The 17,496-nt window shown below is 40.7% G+C and overlaps 1 protein-coding gene across 1 annotated transcript in view; it reads right to left on the bottom strand.

The window, feature by feature from the left end:
- The window catches only part of LOC127578384 (integrin alpha-6-like), a 72,818-nt gene that overhangs the window by 13,908 nt on the left and 41,414 nt on the right, over positions 1 to 17,496 (bottom strand). The window contains 7 exon segments of the mRNA XM_052030353.1: positions 85 to 225; positions 2,143 to 2,309; positions 2,393 to 2,454; positions 6,513 to 6,608; positions 7,691 to 7,818; positions 13,301 to 13,389; positions 14,965 to 15,158. Coding sequence (XP_051886313.1) covers positions 85 to 225; positions 2,143 to 2,309; positions 2,393 to 2,454; positions 6,513 to 6,608; positions 7,691 to 7,818; positions 13,301 to 13,389; positions 14,965 to 15,158 — 877 coding nt within the window.

The following is a 17,496-nucleotide window of genomic DNA, read 5'->3' as shown; positions in this document are numbered from 1 at the left end:
AGATCATAATACAGGAAAAATAGGAAACAGCAAACCCTACTGTTTTTATTTTAGGCAAAATTACCCATAAATCAGTCCACTAACCTGTGTAACCAAAGGCTCACTCTGATCGAGGACAGGAGGCAAGTCGATTAAGTTAGAATTCTGCCTTTTCTTGCGCCGAGACTGTTTGATCTCCACTCCAACTGATATGGGAACAGGGCGCAGTTTATCTTTGATATTGTCCTGAAAATGCAAAACATAAACAGTTTGCACTTGAACAAATACTGTTCTTGCAATCTTTCTATCAATATATGTATACCGGAATAAACCACAATTTTGTATGCTGTGATTAATAACTGTTGTGCATGTGGAAGCAGCTGGTTTTGATGTACCATACTGTGTGCCAATTTACACAAAAATAGCTTAAGCATTATATTTTAAAGATAATGCAGCTACCATCAACTACTACGTGACGGCCAATTTAATTTTTTTTCTACTGGAAAGTATAGTGAAGTACCTACCAATGTCTAAAATGTAGAATCTAAAGATAAGCCCCAGCAGCACAAAATACTCGTGCCCCAGTAAATACATCTAAGGAATTTTCCAAAGGTTCACTGGTGCACAGTGGAGGTAAGTGAGTGAAATTGGCAGGAGAAGAAGTATTTTTAATGCTGGTCATTTGACTAGCATGCCCAGCACTGAATGACTTTATGGAAAGCCTGCAAAGATGCACCCTTTCAAGGCTACAGCCCCACAATGGTCCCCCGGAGAAATGACAGCTGCTGCTAAACACTTATTCTTGTCAGACAAGGCATCATCCATTGGAGGGTCATTACATTATTCCCAGTTTAGAGCTTCTACATACAGCCAATGCAATAAGCAATATGCTGTACTGCAACCTGTCTCTACAGCCCCTTAACACATATTCTTGCCAGCACTAAAGCTATCTATTTCTACCTCCACAATATTACACCTCTCACGCTGCTTCAGTTTTACATCTGAAGGTACATGCATTTATATCTTTGCAATCTCCAAACTGCAGTGCATTGCCATTCAACTCACCTGAGAATCTACATTGGCCATATTTTTGGTCATCTGGTATTGGTATTGGTTTATTATTGTCACTTGTACTGAGGTACAGTGAAAAGCTTGTCTTACAAACCGATCGTACCGGTCAATTCATTACACAGTACAGTTACATTGGGTTAGTACAGGTTAAAACAATAACAGTACAGAGTAAAGTGTCACAGTTACAGAGAAAGTGCAGTGCAATATGGTGCAAGGTCACAACAAGGTAGATCGTGAGGTCATAGTCCATCTCATTGTATAAGGGAACCGTTCAATAGTCTTATCACAGTGGGGTAGAAGCTGTCCTTAAGTCTGGTGGTATGTGCCCTCAGGCTCCTGTATCTTCTACCCGATGGTAGAGGAGAGAAGAGAGAATGTCCCGGGTGGGTGGGGTCTTTGATTATGCTGGCTGCTTCACCAAGACAACGAGAGGTAAAGACAGCGTCCAAGGAGGGGAGGCTGGTGTCCGTGATGCGCTGGGCTGTGTCCACAACTCTCTGCAGTTTCTTGCACTCCTGGGCAGAGCAGTTGCCGTACCAAGACGTGATATACCTTGGTGGCTTGTTTTTCATTGTTGCTCAGTAGCATTCCTATAAAGCACTTTGGGATGTTTTGCTTAAAAGAGATGCATTATTGGTTTTGTTGTTGTTGTTGTTGAGTAATTTCCCCCTCTGATTTCTCAATAAAAGCATTAAAGTTAAAAAGAGTGCCCTCTGTTGAACTAGTGTCAATATCTCAATTTCCTTTGCCAACCCATTCCTCAGTTACAATCTCCATTTAAGCAGTTTCATTTGATGGAGATACATACATGAGTCAACACCAAGAAGAATTAACCCTTTACTATTTGAATTCAGTAAACATAAATGAAATAGTAGTTAATTTGGTCGGTGCATAACATGGCCTCGAGTTTGCATGGTTTGTTTATCAATTAAACTCAGCTGAAAAACTTGCCTTGAATGTGCTGCAGCTCATTTCTCAGATGTGAAAACATTTGAAACAAATTAGATAAATTTTAAGATTATTTTAATGAGTCTGGTATCATTCACTAACAAAACAACTCTGACCAAACGTTTACTGTTGAAAAGCTCTCACCTGAAACTTCAAGTGTTGAACGATACACTTCTCTTTGTTTTGGGCTTCTAATTCAATATTGCCCAAGAACTGATTTTCCTGTTCATTCCCTTGACCAATAAAGAAGACTCTTGATTGCAGACCCAGTTTCTTTCTTTCAGTGTCAGCTTCAAGCCGGTAGCCCACATCTAAAGAGGCAATTAATCATTTTTAAAACTCAACAGCTAAAAAGTGCAAAATAGACATGGGAGATTTTGTTTCTTTGACTTACTTATCTTGGGATTGAAATCTTTGAAGTAAGCTGTGTACTTAAAGCATGCCCGTACAGTCACACTGCAAAGGAAACACCAAGAAATACAACAGGCATCAGTCAGTTCCCTACTAGAAAGAAGTGTTAATGACAGTGAACTAGAAAATAATGGATCTACGGTCAGAGAATATATTTAACTATATCTTGTAAATGTAAAATACATGATGAAAGAGGTGCTTTTTTTAAAATATTAAGGTGACCAGTATTGTTTGAGTTTGACACGGTTACTGGTAGAACAAATATTGAATTTCTACTGATTTGTCAAATACGAATCTGTCCATAAAAGTTGTGTGGTAATTTGTCTCCAGTGTAGCGTTGTACACAACATCAGGAAACATTCAACTCCTCAAAAATATATAAAATAGCCATAAGTTTTTCTAGAATTTCTATTACTTTCTGCCACCTTCAGGCTTTACTGTTTCCTCCAGTGGTTTAGTCACTGGTCCACCCAAGCCCTCTACTTTATCCAGACTCAACCTTTGAAGCATGATGCACATCAAGCTTGGCCTTCACTTTCATTCCCCTCTCTCTGGCCTAACAAACTGAGTCCCAAGACATGTCTTTTGATCAATTTATTTCCACCTCTCAAATTGCTGCCAAACTTCCCCAGATTACTCGTTCTGGCAGTTTCCAGCCAGACTTTCATTCTTTTTACCTTACATCATGTTTATATCCTTAGTACAAGGAAGCTGAGATTTAGAATGTGGATTTGTTTTTGTTCCTTCCTTAAACTCAAAGATGCAATCAAAATTCAAATTATGAGGGACCAACAACTAAAACGTATTTGACAACATGCATATATTTGAGTTTAATGAATCTGAATATTTTGCCTTGGAAATGAGCAGATCTCCACATTGGTAACGGAATGTTTTTGATTTGAAATGGAGACTTCATTATTAGAAAAGATAGAGAGGGAAGTAAAAGGTGGGGTGGGGTGGGGAGGAGTTGCACTATTAATAAGGCACAACACCACAGCTGCACTCAGTGGGGACATAATGGAGGGCTCACCCACTGAGTCTATATGGGTAGAACTCAAAAATAAGAAAGGCGCAATCACTCTGATGGGATTATACTACAGAACCGCCCCGGCCACTTCTGCCACCTTCAATTGATAATTGACATTTAATTGATAAACGCCATTGAGAAACAGATATGCAGGCAGTAAGGAAAGGTGGAAAAACAACGAGGTTGTTGTCATGGATGACTTTAACTTCCCCAATACAGACTGGGACCTCCTTAGTGCAAGAGATTTAGACGAGGCAGAATTTGTTAGATGCATCCAAGAGGGTTTCGTAAATCAGTATGTAGATAGTCCAACTAGAAGAAGGGCCGTACTGGACCTGGTACTGGGAAATGAGTTTGGCTAGGTGACCGACTTTTCAGTGGGAGAACATTTAGGAAACAGGAAACTATTCCTTAAGTTTTAAGATAGCTATAAATAAAGATATGTATGGACCTTGCAGGAGAGTATTAAATTGGAGCAGGCAAATTACAGGAGTATTAGGTAGGAACTAGGGAGAACTAAACACCTACATTAAGAGCAAGAGGATAACTAGAGAGAGGATAGGACCACTCAAGGATAAAGGAAGGAACATGTGCTTAGCGGCAGAGGACATAGGCAAGGTCCTAAATGTGTACTTGCGTCAGTATTTACCAAGGACAAGGATGTGGAGGATACGGAGATCAGTGTGGAGTGTGCTAATATGCTAGGGCATTTTGAGATTAAGAAAAGGGTAGTGTTGGGTTCTTAAAGAACATAAAGGTGGATAAGTTCCAAGGGCCTGATGTGATATATCCCAGGTTAGTGAGAAAGGCAAGAGATGAGAATGCTGGGGTCTTGACCAAGATCTTCATGTCCTCTCCAGCTACAGTCGAGGTCCCAGACGATTGGCGAAGAGCTGATGTTGCTCCGTTTAAGAAGAGAAATAGGGATAATCCTGGAAACCATAGATCAGTCAGTCTCTCATCAGTGGTAGGGAAGCTACTGGAGAGGATTCTTAGGGATAGATTTATGAGCATTTGGAGAACCATGGCTTAATTAGGGACAGTCAGCATAGCTTTGTGTGGGGCAAGTTATGTCTTGCCAACTTGATTTGAGCTTTTTGAGGAGATGACGAAGGTGATTGATGAGGGTAGAGCTGTGGATGTTGTCTACATGGATTTTAGTAAGGCATTTGACAAGGTCCCACATGGTAGGCTCATTCAGAAGATTGGGATGCTTGGGATCCACAGTGACTTGGACGTTTGGATTCGGATTTGGCTTGCCCATAGAAGATAGAGGACAGTGGTCAATGGGACATTCTGGCTGGCAGTCTGTGATCCGTGCTGGGACCCCTGCTGTTTGTGATATATATAAATGACTTGGATGAAAACATGGACGGGTGGGTTAGTAAGTTCAGATAATACAAAAATTGGTGGCATTGTGGATAGTATAGAAGATTGTCAAAGGATATAATGGGATATAAATCAGTTGCAGATATGGGTGGAGAAATGGCAGATGGAGTTTAATCCGGCCAAGTGTGAGGTGTTGCACTTTGGGAGATCAAATGTAAAGGGACAGTACACAGTTAATGGCAGGACCCTTAACAGCATTGATGTGTAGTGGGATCTCGGGGTCCAAGTCCAAGTGGCTGCACAAGTTGATAGGGTGATAAAGAAGGCATATGGCATACTTGCCCTTATTAGTTGACGCATTGAATTCAAGGGTCAGGAAGATATGTTGCATCTTTATCAAACTTTGGTTAGGCCACATCTGGAGTATTGCATTCAATTCTGGTTGCCCCATTATTGGAAGGATGTGGAGGCTTGGGAGAGGGTGCAGAAGAGGTTTAGCAAGATGCTGCCTGGATTTAGAGGGCACGTGCATGAGGACATGAGGAGAGGTTAGACAAACTTGGGTTGTTTTGTCTGGAGTGGCAGAGGGTGAGGGGAGTCCTGATGGAAGCTTATAAGATTATGAGAGGCATAGAGTATCTTTTCGCCAGGGTTGAAATGTCTAATACTAGAGGGCATGCATTTAAGGTGAGAGGGGGTAAGTCAAAGGAGATGTGCAGGACAAGTTTATTTTACACAGAGAGTGGTGGGTGCCTGGAATGCACTGCCAGGGGTGGTGGTGGTGGAGACAAATACTATAGAAACGTTTAAGATATTCTGAGATAGGCACATGAATATGCAGGGAATGGAGGGATATAGACTTGTGTAGACAGAAGGGACTAGTTTAGTTATGCATTTAAGATATCTTTATTAGTCACATGTACATAGAAACACACTGTGAAATGCATCTTTTGCGTAGAGGGTTCTGGGGGCAGCCCGCAAGTGTCACCACGCTTCCAGCGCCAACATAGCATGCCCACAACTTCCTAACTTGTATGTCTTTGGAATGTGGGAGGAAACCGGAGCACCCGGAGGAAACCCATACAGACACGGGGTTTAATTACTAGTTTAATTAGCTTGGTACAACATCATGGGCCAAAGGAACTGTCCCTGTGCTATACTGTTTTATGTTCTCAGTTCATACATCCAGCATCTCCCAGGGATCACCATCAGCTTAAAAAGCTTTCTGTGAACTCTGCTGTAATGGACAGATAGTCAGAGTATTTTTTTCTGGGCAGAAATGTAGAACATTAGAGGGCATAGCTTTTAAGGTGAGAGGGGGAAAGTTTTTTTTGTGTTTACACAGAGAATGGGTAGATGCCTGAAATGCACTGCCAGGGGTGGTGGTGGTGGAAGCAGAAATGATAGTGGCATTTAAGAGGCTCTTAGATAGGCGCATGAATATGCAGGGAATGAAGGGATATGGATCATGTGCAGGCAGATGGGATTCATTTAATTTGGCATCATCGTCGGCATAGATGTCATGCGCCAACAAGTTTGTTCCTGTGCTGTATTGTTCTACTCACTATGTTCTGTGTACCATGTTCTACGGACCCTCCCTCGCCCACCAACATCCACCCCCATCCCCCACCCAAACAAACTGCTGCTCAGTTAGATTCTACACCACAGCAGTACATTAGACAACTGATCAACAAAGCTAGAAACCTTACATTAACGTAGATGCTCACTATTGCTTTTAACTACTTACCAAATTCCTTGGCGATTAGGGCAATTATTTTTATTAATATCAATATCCTTGGGTTCAGTAGTAACACTTTTCTCAATTTTTATAACAGGCCGGGCCCTTAGGAAGAACAACAAAATAGCTCAGTAAGAACAAGTTGGCTTAAAACTCATTAGTCCATGAAAACGTGACAAAATGGCACTGAGCAAGGAACTACACAAGTATATCCAGTGCAATTAGCGAGTGATTTTCATGCATGCACTTTGTGCAAGGGTTTGTGGACTTACAAAATACAAAGCACCATGTTTTCCTCCTCAGCAAACATTGAACACGAGTAATTACAACAGTCCTGTGTACCAGCTGAAACTGATGACCAAATTCACACCAACATCTCTTAATAATGAGACGATGACCTTGAGTCCACCCCTTACTGGAAGCCATTTAGGGAGCACCCTTCTACAAAGCCATGTTGAGTGGCCATTTTACATTCAGTCCACAGGGGCAATCCCAAGCTTCCATTTGCCTGCCACTTTAATTCTACATCTCACTCTGACCCGTCTGTCTGTGTTATAACAAGGCCCACTGCAAGTTTGAGGAACAGCACCTCATCTTGCAATATTCCAGACTCTGTTTCAAATTCAACAAGTAACTCGCTTTCTCTGCCTATATCAGAACTGGTCATTTCTGTTGTAGGTCATCCATCCATAATATTGGTTCATTTTTCTCTTTCCTGCTGTATGGCCTGACCTGATGTGCTGGGCATTTCCTACAGCTCTGCATTTCTCAGCTTTTAAAATTCTTTGTTTATTTACCCTCCCTCTCTAACTGCCCTTCCTTCACTGCTTTTACACTCCTTTGTGTTCTCTCACTTTGACTGCCCTTATTAACCTATCAACCAGATCTCATCACAACTTATCCCCATGGCAACTCTGGCCTCACCCTATCAGCAATATTCCCTTTATCCCATCCATTCCTCCCTACACTTTTTGCATCTCAAAACTAAGTTGTTTTTTCTCTCAGTTCTGACAAAGGGCTTTGACTGAAATATTAACTCTGTTTCTCTTTCCACAGATGTTGCCCGATCTTCTGAGTGGTTCTGAAACATTCTGCTTTTCTTTTTCAAAAGCAAGTACTTTAAATTGAATATGTTGTGGCATCCATGGGCTATACGCTTATCAATATTGTTGAAGGGAATATCTCACCTGTACATAAAGACTGCATCACTAAGTGATCCAACAGCCACGTCAGGATAGCCGTTCCCATCTAGATCCATGTTGCCCGCAAGAGAGTAGCCAAAGTGATTGACAGAAGAATCTTTCGCCTCAAGGATCTGGTTTATTTACAATAATTACATTTTACTATTAGTTTATCAGTTAAAAGACTGAAGCATACATCTAGAACAGCGATAGTTGGCAACTCCAAAAATACCATGAGCTAGATCTCTAGTTACCTAAATTCCAACATTGGCTATACTTCAAAATATACCTCATCGTAAAGCACTTTGGCATGTCCCATGGCCATGAAAGGTACCATTTAAAAGCAAGACTTTCTTTAATGAATAACTTGACTCAAAACCTGGTGATGTTATAAGGAGTGAGGAGGATAGTTGTAGGCAACGGGATGATATTGATCCGTTGCTAAAATGGACAAAGCAATGGCATATGGAATTTAATCCTGATAAGTGTGAGGCGATGCACTTTGGGAGGACTACAGAGTACAACGTACACAATAAATGGTGGGGCACTTGGGAATACTGAAGAAAAGTGTGACCTCAGTATACAAATCCAAGGATCCCTGAAGCACAGGTAGGTAAGGTAGTGAAGATGACATCGATGATGGTTCCCTTCATTAGGCAGGGCATAGAATATAAGAGCAGAGATACTATGATTAGGCTACAGCTGAAGTACTGTGTGCAGTTCTGGGTGCCACACTACGGGAAGGACGAGATTGCCTTGGGAGGCTGCAGAGGAGATTCACCAAGATGTTGCCTGGGTTGGAGGACTTCAGTTCTGAGGAGAGATTGGATTGGTTGCGTTTGTTTTTCTTGGTGTGGAAGAGGCTGAGGGAGGAGGCCTGATAGAGGTATGCAAAATTATGAGAGGCATGGGTAAGGTGGATGGCAAGAAATATTTCCCTATGGCAAATATAACTAAATCTAGAGGGCATAGGTTTATAATAAGGGATAAGAAGTTTAGAGGAGATCTGAGGAAGAACTTTCTCACCCAAGTTACTGGAATCTGGAAGGCACTGCATGAGAGTTGTGCTGGAGGCAGGTATTCTCACAACATTTAAGGGGTATCTAGATGAGCATTTGAATCACCAAGGCATAGAAGGCTACGGACCAAGTGCTGGAAATAGGATTAGTATAGATGGTGGCTTAATAGTTGGCAATGGATGTGGTGAGCCAAAGGGCCCATTTCTGTGCTGTGCAAACACAGAAATAAAGATGACACTAAAAAGGATTTCTCATACAAGCATTTTGCTTTTTTGGCTACAGAGTCATCACATGTATGAAAAAAGCAACCAATGTTGCTTCCCAGGTGCCAGGGTCCGGGATGTTTCAGATCGCGTCCAAGATATCCTGAAGGGGGAGGGAGAACAGCCAGAGGTCGTGGTACATATTGGTACCAATGACATAGGTAGGGAAAGGAATGAGGTCCTGAAAAGAGACTATAGAGAATTAGGAAGGAAGTTGGGAAGCAGGACCTCAAAGGTAGTAATTTCCGGATTACTGCCTGTGCTAAGCAACAGTGGGTATAGGAACAGAATGAGGAGGAGGTTAAATGCGTGGTTGAGGGATTGGAGTAAGGAGCAGGGATTCAGTTTTCTGGATCACTGGGGCCTCTTTTGGGGCAGGTATGACCTGTTCAAAGAGGACAGGTTGCACTTGAATCCCAGGGGGGACCAACATACTGGCGGGGAGGTTTGCTAAGGCTACTGGGGAAACTTTAAACCAGAATTGTTGGGGGGGGGGGGGGGGGGGGGTTGGGAGCAGGGATCTGTACTGGAGAAACTGGGGAAGAACTGTTTGGCTCTCAAATAGAGGAAGCTAGGAGTAAGTACCATAGGCAGATGATAGAGAAGGGAAGTGTTCAGACAGGCTTGAGATGTGTCTATTTTAATGCAAGGAGTATTGTGAACAAGGCGGATGAGCTTAGAGCTTGGATTGATACTTGGAGCTATGATGTGGTGGCCATTACGGAGACTTGGATGGCTCCGGGGCTGGAATGGTTGATTCAAGTGCCGGGTTTTAGATGTTTCAGGAAGAACAGGGAGGTAGGCAAAAGAGGTGGGAAAGTGGCACTGTTGATCAGAGATAGTGTCACGGCTGCGGAAAAGGTGGACGTTGTGGAGGGATTGTCTACGGAGTCTCTGTGGGTGGAGGTTAGGAACAGGAAGGGGTCGATAACTTTACTGGGTGTTTTTTATAGGCTGCCCAATAGTGACAGGGTTATTGAGGAGCAGATAGGGAAGCAGATCCTAGAAAGGTGTGATAATAACAGAGTTGTTGTGGTGGGGGATTTTAATTTCCCAAACATCGACTGGCATCTCCAGACAGTGAGGGGTTTAGATGGGATGGAGTTTGTTAGGTGTGTTCAGGAAGGGTTCTTGACACAGTATGTAGATAGACCTACAAGAGAAGAGGCTGTGCTTGATTTGATATTGGGAAATAAACCTGGTCAGGTGTCAGATCTCTCAGTGGGTGAACATTTTGGTGATAGTGATCATAATTCTATCTCCTTTACGTTAGCACTGAAGAGAGATAGGAACAGACAGACTAGAAAGGCATTTACTTGGAGTAAAGGGAATTATGAGGCTCTCAGGCAGGAAATTGGAAGATTAAATTGGGAACAGATGTTCTCTGGGAAAAGTACGGAAGAAATGTGGCATATGTTCAGGGGGTATTTGTGTGGAGTTCTGCATACACATGTTCCGATGAGACAGGGGAGTCACGAGAGGATGCAGAAACCGTGGTGTACGAAGGCTATAATAAATCTAGTCAAAAGGAAAAGAAAAGCATACAAAAGGTATAGAGAGCTAGGTAATGTTAGAGATCTGGAAGAGTACAAGGCTAAAAGGAAGGAACTTAAGAAAAAGATTAGGAGAGCCAGAAGGGGACATGAGAAGGCCTTGGCGGGCAGGATTAAGGAAAACCCCAAGGCGTTCTACAAGTATGTGAAAAGTAAGAAGATGAGATGCGAAAGGATAGGGCCTATCAAGTGCAGCAGTGGGAAAGTGTGTATGGATCCGGAAGAAATAGCGGAGGTACTTAATGAATACTTTACGTCAGTATTCACTACAGAAAAGAATCTAGGGGATTGTAGTGGGGACATGCAGTGGCCTGAAAAGCTTGAGCATGTAGATATTAGAAAAGAGGTGGTGCTGAAACTTTTGGAAAGCATCAAGTTAGATAAGTCGCCGGGACCGGATGAGATGTACCCAAGGTTGCCGTGGGAGGCGAGGGAGGAGATTGCCGAGCCTCTGACGATGATCTCTGCGTTGTCGATGGAGACAGGAGAGGTTCCGGAAGATTGGAGGGTTGCGGATGTTGTTCCCTTATTCAAGAAGAGGAGTAGGGGTAGTCCAGGGAATTATAGACCGGTAAGTCTTACCTCAGTGGTTGGTAAGCTGATGGAGAAGATCCTGAGAGGCAGGATTTATGAACATTTGGAGAGGTATAATATGATTAGGAATAGCCAGCATGGCTTTGTCAAGGGCAGGTCCTGCCTTACCAGCCTGACTGAATTTTTTGAGGATGTGACTAAGCACATCGATGAAGGGAGAACAGTAGATGTAGTGTATATGGATTTCAGCAAGGCGTTTGATAAAGTACCCTATGCAAGGCTTATGGAGAAGGTGAGGAGACATGGGATCCAAGGGGACATTGCAGTGTGGATCCAGAACTGGCTGGCCCACAGAAGGCAAAGAGTGGTTGTTGAAGGGTCGTATTCCGTGGAGGTCAGTGACCAGTGGTGTACCTCAGGGGTCTGTACTGGGACCCTTACTCTTTGTGATTTTTATAAATGACCTGGATGAGGAAGTGGAAGAGTGGGTTAGTAAGTTTGCGGATGACACGAAGGTTGGGAGTGTTGTGGATAGTTTGGAGGGCTGTCAGAGGTTACAGAGGGACATAGATAGGATGCAAAGTTGGGCTGAGAAGTGGCAGATGCAGTTCAACCCAGATAAGTGTGAAGCGGTTCATTTTGGTAGGTCAAATATGTTGGCAGAATATTGTATTAATGGTAGGACTCTTGGCAGTGTGGAGGATCAGAGGGATCTTGGGGTCCGAGTCCATAGGACGCTCAAAGCGGCTGCGCAGGTTGACTCTGTGGTCAAGAAGGCATATGGTGTAATGTCCTTCATCAATCGGGGAATTGAATTTAGGAGCCGAGAGGTATTGTTGCAGCTATACAGGTCCCTGGTCAGACCCCACTTGGAGTATTGTGCTCAGTTCTGGTCACCTCACTACAGGAAGGATGTGGAAGCCATATAGAGGGTACAGAGGAGATTTACAAGAATGCTGCCTGGAATGCGGAGCATGCCTTATGAAAGCAGGCTGAGGGAACACGGCCTTTTCTCCTTGGAGAGACAGAGGATGAGGGGGGACCTGATAGAGGTGTATAAGATGATGAGAGGAATTGATCGGGTAGATAGTCAGAGACTTTTCCCCAGGGCTGAAATGGTGGCCACAAGAGGACCTAGGTTTAAGGTGCTGGGGAGTAGATATAGAGGAGATGTCGGGGTAAGTTTTTTTGCTCAGAGAGTGGTGAGCGCGTGGAATGGGCTGCCAGAAACGGTGGTGGAGGCGGATACAATAGGGTCTTTCAAGAGACTGTTAGATAGGTACATGGAGCTGAATAAAATAAAGGGATATGGGTAAGCCTAGTAATTTCTAGAGTAGGGACGTGTTCGGCACAGCTTTGTGGGCCGAAGGGCCTGAATTGTGCTGTAGTTTTTCTATGTTTCTATGTTCCTCATGTGCCTTCGCCAGGCAGTTTTTAAGCTCAGAATTGCGAGCAAACTAAAATAGTAATTTTTGAGAAATTTTTCAAACTCTAATGAGAATGTAATTCAGCAGTAACATCATATATCCTGTCATATTTCTAGGCTTTTATTTCAAGTCAATGAGGCTACTTATTCCTGGAAATAAATCTTGCTTCCCTATGTAGCCTTTGCTAGCCTCTATCTAGGCAAGCAATAGGTAGATGCAAGGATTATAACAAAATGCTTCCTCTTCACATTCTCCACTAAAATGCACAACATATAACCATATGATTCCTTTAACTTTGAAAGTAAACAAAACACATTCTTACCAGATGGAGGCTCATGTTTTAAATAAACAAGTCCGATGAACAGTAAAAATACAAAGTAACATACAATACAAAATAATATATCCATACTCATGTTCTGCCCAATACTGGAGTTAACTTTGACTATGCTGCCGATTTACTACTACTACCTTCAAATTACAACTATCACTTCTTACCATGCAGAATAAGGGTACCGTTTGAAACCTAATACAACTATTTATGTTGGTATGGCAAGAACTTTAAAGCAGAGGTGGCCTTAAGGCCAGTAACATCAAGATTAACATTCTAGACTAATTTATGACCCCCAATATCATTTGGAATGAGGTGATCTGTGACCAGGAAGCAGTCTGTCAAAAATCAAGTTAAAAATTCGACAGAATAAAACTACCAGCATGATAATTTTGTTGTACAATTGAGATAATTGTATTTCTGAGCAATAATGGTAATTAATTTTTAAACCATAAACCTTTACAATTGTAAACATTAGGTAAAAATTCTCACCTGTGCTGGTTTTGTATTTATTCCAGAACCAGATCCATGGTATATGAAAACTTTGCCTTTGTTATCATATGGCGCTCCAACAGCAATATCTGAAGGTGGATCGACAGAACTATTAGCATCTACTAATCACAGAGAATTAAAGAATATACCACTTTACAAAGATAAAAGATGTCTATACCATGTAGTGGATAATATCATGAGATAGATTTATATTGATTTAATGTCAGGTTCTATTTTTACTGAAATCCGTGACTTTTCAATGTTATATGAAAATTAAATAGCAGGTTTTAATCTATCTAATTAAAAGTTATGATGGATTAAACAAAAGTTGAGACAACACAACAATGATGGAGACAAACTACCTGGCCTCAATTTTCATGCACCAACTGAGAGTGTCCACTTACCCCTACAAAAAATAGTTTCATGTATTTACTGTCTATTTTCAGGTTTCTCTATATGGATGGAATCTATCTTCTCTCCAAACAGAGGAAAAGGGCTCCCTGGCTGAGTGGGTCCTTAGTCCTAGCTGAGGAATGTACTGAAGGAAATCCTTGGCATCTGTGCATGCAATTTAGTTTCCAAAGATTTAAAGGATATCTAGATAGTTTTTGGTTCCCTGATGAAGCAGGTCGAATGCAACTCTCCTTGACATCCTATGGACCAAGAGTGGTGGCAGGTCCAGTGGACTACAGACCAGGATCACATTTTTCTAGTGGATGTATGTGGCAGGAATTTAACCCATGAACATCAGCTCTTGCTTTTAGGCAGGACTGGATATGATTGTGAGATTTATTTATATTGGAGCAGTATTGTTTTGAAAGCATTAAAGTAGTGCTAAGGTAGATAGCCATCTTCAACAAATGCACAGTACTTTGACAGTTCATTTGCATTTGGAAAATACAATACAATGAGAACCAGTTAGGCTCCCCACACAACTTCAATACCACTCAGACAGTGAAGACCAAAATCCATCCCTCAGCCAAATATATTTCCTGAAGCATATACTGTATTCAGAGAATAATTAGAGTCTGATTGTAACTTGTACATGCAACTATTCTCGAGCTTTTCCTAAAATGATTTCAAAGGAACAATCAAAATATTTCCTTTTCATTCTCCGAAATCCATCAATCAATAAAAGGGTCCTTAAACAATCTTAGGAACTGTGTACACTACAAGGTCAGATTCAAGACAAAACTATCAAATCAAAGGCCAGGCTTTCAGGAGAGGCTGAGACTGTCACAAAAATGTTTTAATAAAGGATATATTTTTTAAAAAACACCAACTAATTCCCATATTACTGCATTTTTGAATTAATATTTTTTGAAACCTTAGACATAACTTTGGTCATTGAGTGGGAAAAAAAGGCAGTTTTAATTAAAGAAACATCTTTCTGATGGCAAAGTGTCTGAATACTGTTTCCCAACGTGCAATAATTAAATAAATGCTTGCATTTTGAATGCATTAAAAACATTTGCATAGGAAATTTCTATTAAAATGTGAATATAAAATTGTGTTAAAGAAAGTAACACTGTTAGATGTAAAAGTACATTCAAATGTAAGCCATTTTTGGGGTAACTATATTTGTTTACATTCATGTAAAAAACACAAAAATGCCATTTAATTAAATACAAGCTATTACTTAAGGGTTGCAGTTGCAATCTTACCTGGATATCCATCCTGGTTAATGTCACCTATATTTTCAACAGCCAATCCGAACATGGAGTCCTTGGTACCATTTAATCGAATAAGATTTGCCTTATTCCAGTCCCCCTTTTCATTGATATAAACATATGCAGCACCACCAATTTCTGCTTCTCTATCAAAGAACTGTGGTGCACCAACCACAAGATCCAGCCACCTGCAAAATAAAATTCTTATTGAAGTGCTGAAACAAAATGAAGTCATTTCTTAACAATTTCTCCAGCATACCTTCCACCATAATAACAATGCACACATTTATAGCACTTTGACTCTTTCAGTTGCACAGACCTACTGTTACACATTCTCTACTATTGTTGCATTTGTTTGCTTTCCATTGGTTGGATCTTAAACAAAATATGTTGGGAGGCAATTATATGACCCCTCCAGGGGGGAAGAACATTTAATTCAGTATTTAATGTCATCAACTAGGTTACAAAGACTTGATTTTAGCCTTGCATTCCTGAGTTGAACTTAATTACTAACACAGCTTATTTTATGATAGAAATGTTTATATAATTATACTGTAAAACAGACTATCTGGCTTACTAGTTGCTTCATTATGAGCCATCCAACTTAATGCTGAGCTCTTTCTTCATTCTATCAAACCAGTATTCAATTCCTTTTTAAAAGTTTTCATGGCCCCACCCCACTGTTTGTCATTCTGCAAAGGACAGGTGAACCATTCAATTTTCCAATTAAATAAAAACATCTACCAGATAGCTAAACAATAATGACAGGCAATTTCCTAAAGACTCTGCTAGGTATCCGTAATCAACTAATATCACATTATAAATAACAATTGCCATAGAACATGGAAATAGGCTCTTCAGCCCAACTCGTCTATACCAACTGTGTTGCCCAGCAAGCTGGTCCCATCTGCCCGTGATGGAGTTGAAATAGTCCATCTCAAAATGCATCATAAGCTGTCTCATTTCCTACATTACCAAAGTGGTTACACTTTCATCAGTACTTTATTAACTGAAGAGTATTTTGGGATGTCCTAAATAGTGTTATATAAATGGTATTTTTTTCTTTCTGTCTGTAGCAACATTTATTCTAAAGAATGAACATTTATCTGCACTAGTTGATGTGTCAATAGATGGCGCCATGATTAGGGTTTTGAATATTAAAAGGCTTGTGATTGTATTAGTTCCTTACCCTGTACGGTATTCCCCTCATTAGAATTTGTTTGTCAGTGTGCATTTTGTTTTTAAAGGCAATGAGTGCCAATACTACAGTCTGTTTAGCAAATAAAATCTATAAATTGCACTGACTGCAATTAGTTTATTGTAACAATTAATTTTTCCACATTTAGTGTTTAAGAAGGTAGACAGGATACTTAACTTTAATAGTTGAAGTTCAGAGTATAAGAGCTGGGAGATTACATGAGAACTGCATAAGACTTTATACCCTGTAATGAGTATGTGGTGTATGGTTCTGGTCATCAGATTACAGGAAGAATCTGATAACATTAGAGATGGCACTTGAGGAGATTTATAAACATGGCGCCAAGGCTGGAGAAAGTTAGTACTGAGGAAAAGTGGGCCAGTTTTATTCTTTTCTTTAAAATAAGAGACTAACAGGATAGTTAATCACTTTGTATAACATTTTGACAAGCTTGGATCCTTATTTAGTATCTCAACTCATTCTTTCTGGCTCCAGCATTTTGGTGCCTAATTGGCTCCATCAGTCTTCCAAAATTAAACTAATTGAAATTACTTTTCAGAAGACTTCTGTATTTCCTTTTAGCTAACAACCTATACTCATACTATTTCTTTGTTCTTTTTATCTTGATCAGATGAATATGAGCCAATGAAATCAGTATGAATTATTTCGGTCTCTCTTATGAATAAAACCAGAAAAAGGAAAACAAAAATCAGCCAAGATCTGTACTTTGGGTCACTATCCTGTTAAATCAACTTTTGCAAGAGATCATCAGATGAGGACACAAGTTAGCTTTGTTGTCGTAACAACCACAGCTGAATAAATTGCTGTCAATGACAACAAATTGCTTCTTTATAGCACTTGCAACACTGTAAAATATCTTAAAGGTATTTCAAAGAACCATTATCAAACCAAATTTGACAATCACCCTTTCTTTACAGAATACTTGGGACTTAAATCCTTATTTTGAAATATAATTTCAATTTTTGGAACTAACAGGTTGTATTGAACATTTAGTTCAAAAGTCATTTCAATGTCATTGGGATCAATTCAAATTTAACAAAAAGGGCAGGAGTTTGTTCTGTTAGCATGTCAGAAATTGCATTAGCAATGGAACTAAGTGGGATTCCTATCCCTGAAAAAGATGTTTAAAATTTACTGCAGGGTTCTTGGCATTCCTGATTCCCTACATAACGATCATTTCAACATAGTGGGAGAATGGGAAACAGATTTCTCTGCTGCTTTTCTACGGTATTGCTGGAGAGAGGAGTTTCTATTCTTCTCTGAAATAGTTCAACACAGTTTTGCTCTGTGGTGAAGCCATAGCCAGA

The sequence above is a fragment of the Pristis pectinata genome, chromosome 1 (assembly GCF_009764475.1).
Source record: "Pristis pectinata isolate sPriPec2 chromosome 1, sPriPec2.1.pri, whole genome shotgun sequence".
Lineage (NCBI taxonomy): Eukaryota > Metazoa > Chordata > Chondrichthyes > Rhinopristiformes > Pristidae > Pristis > Pristis pectinata.
This window is presented reverse-complemented; position numbering and strand designations above follow the sequence as displayed.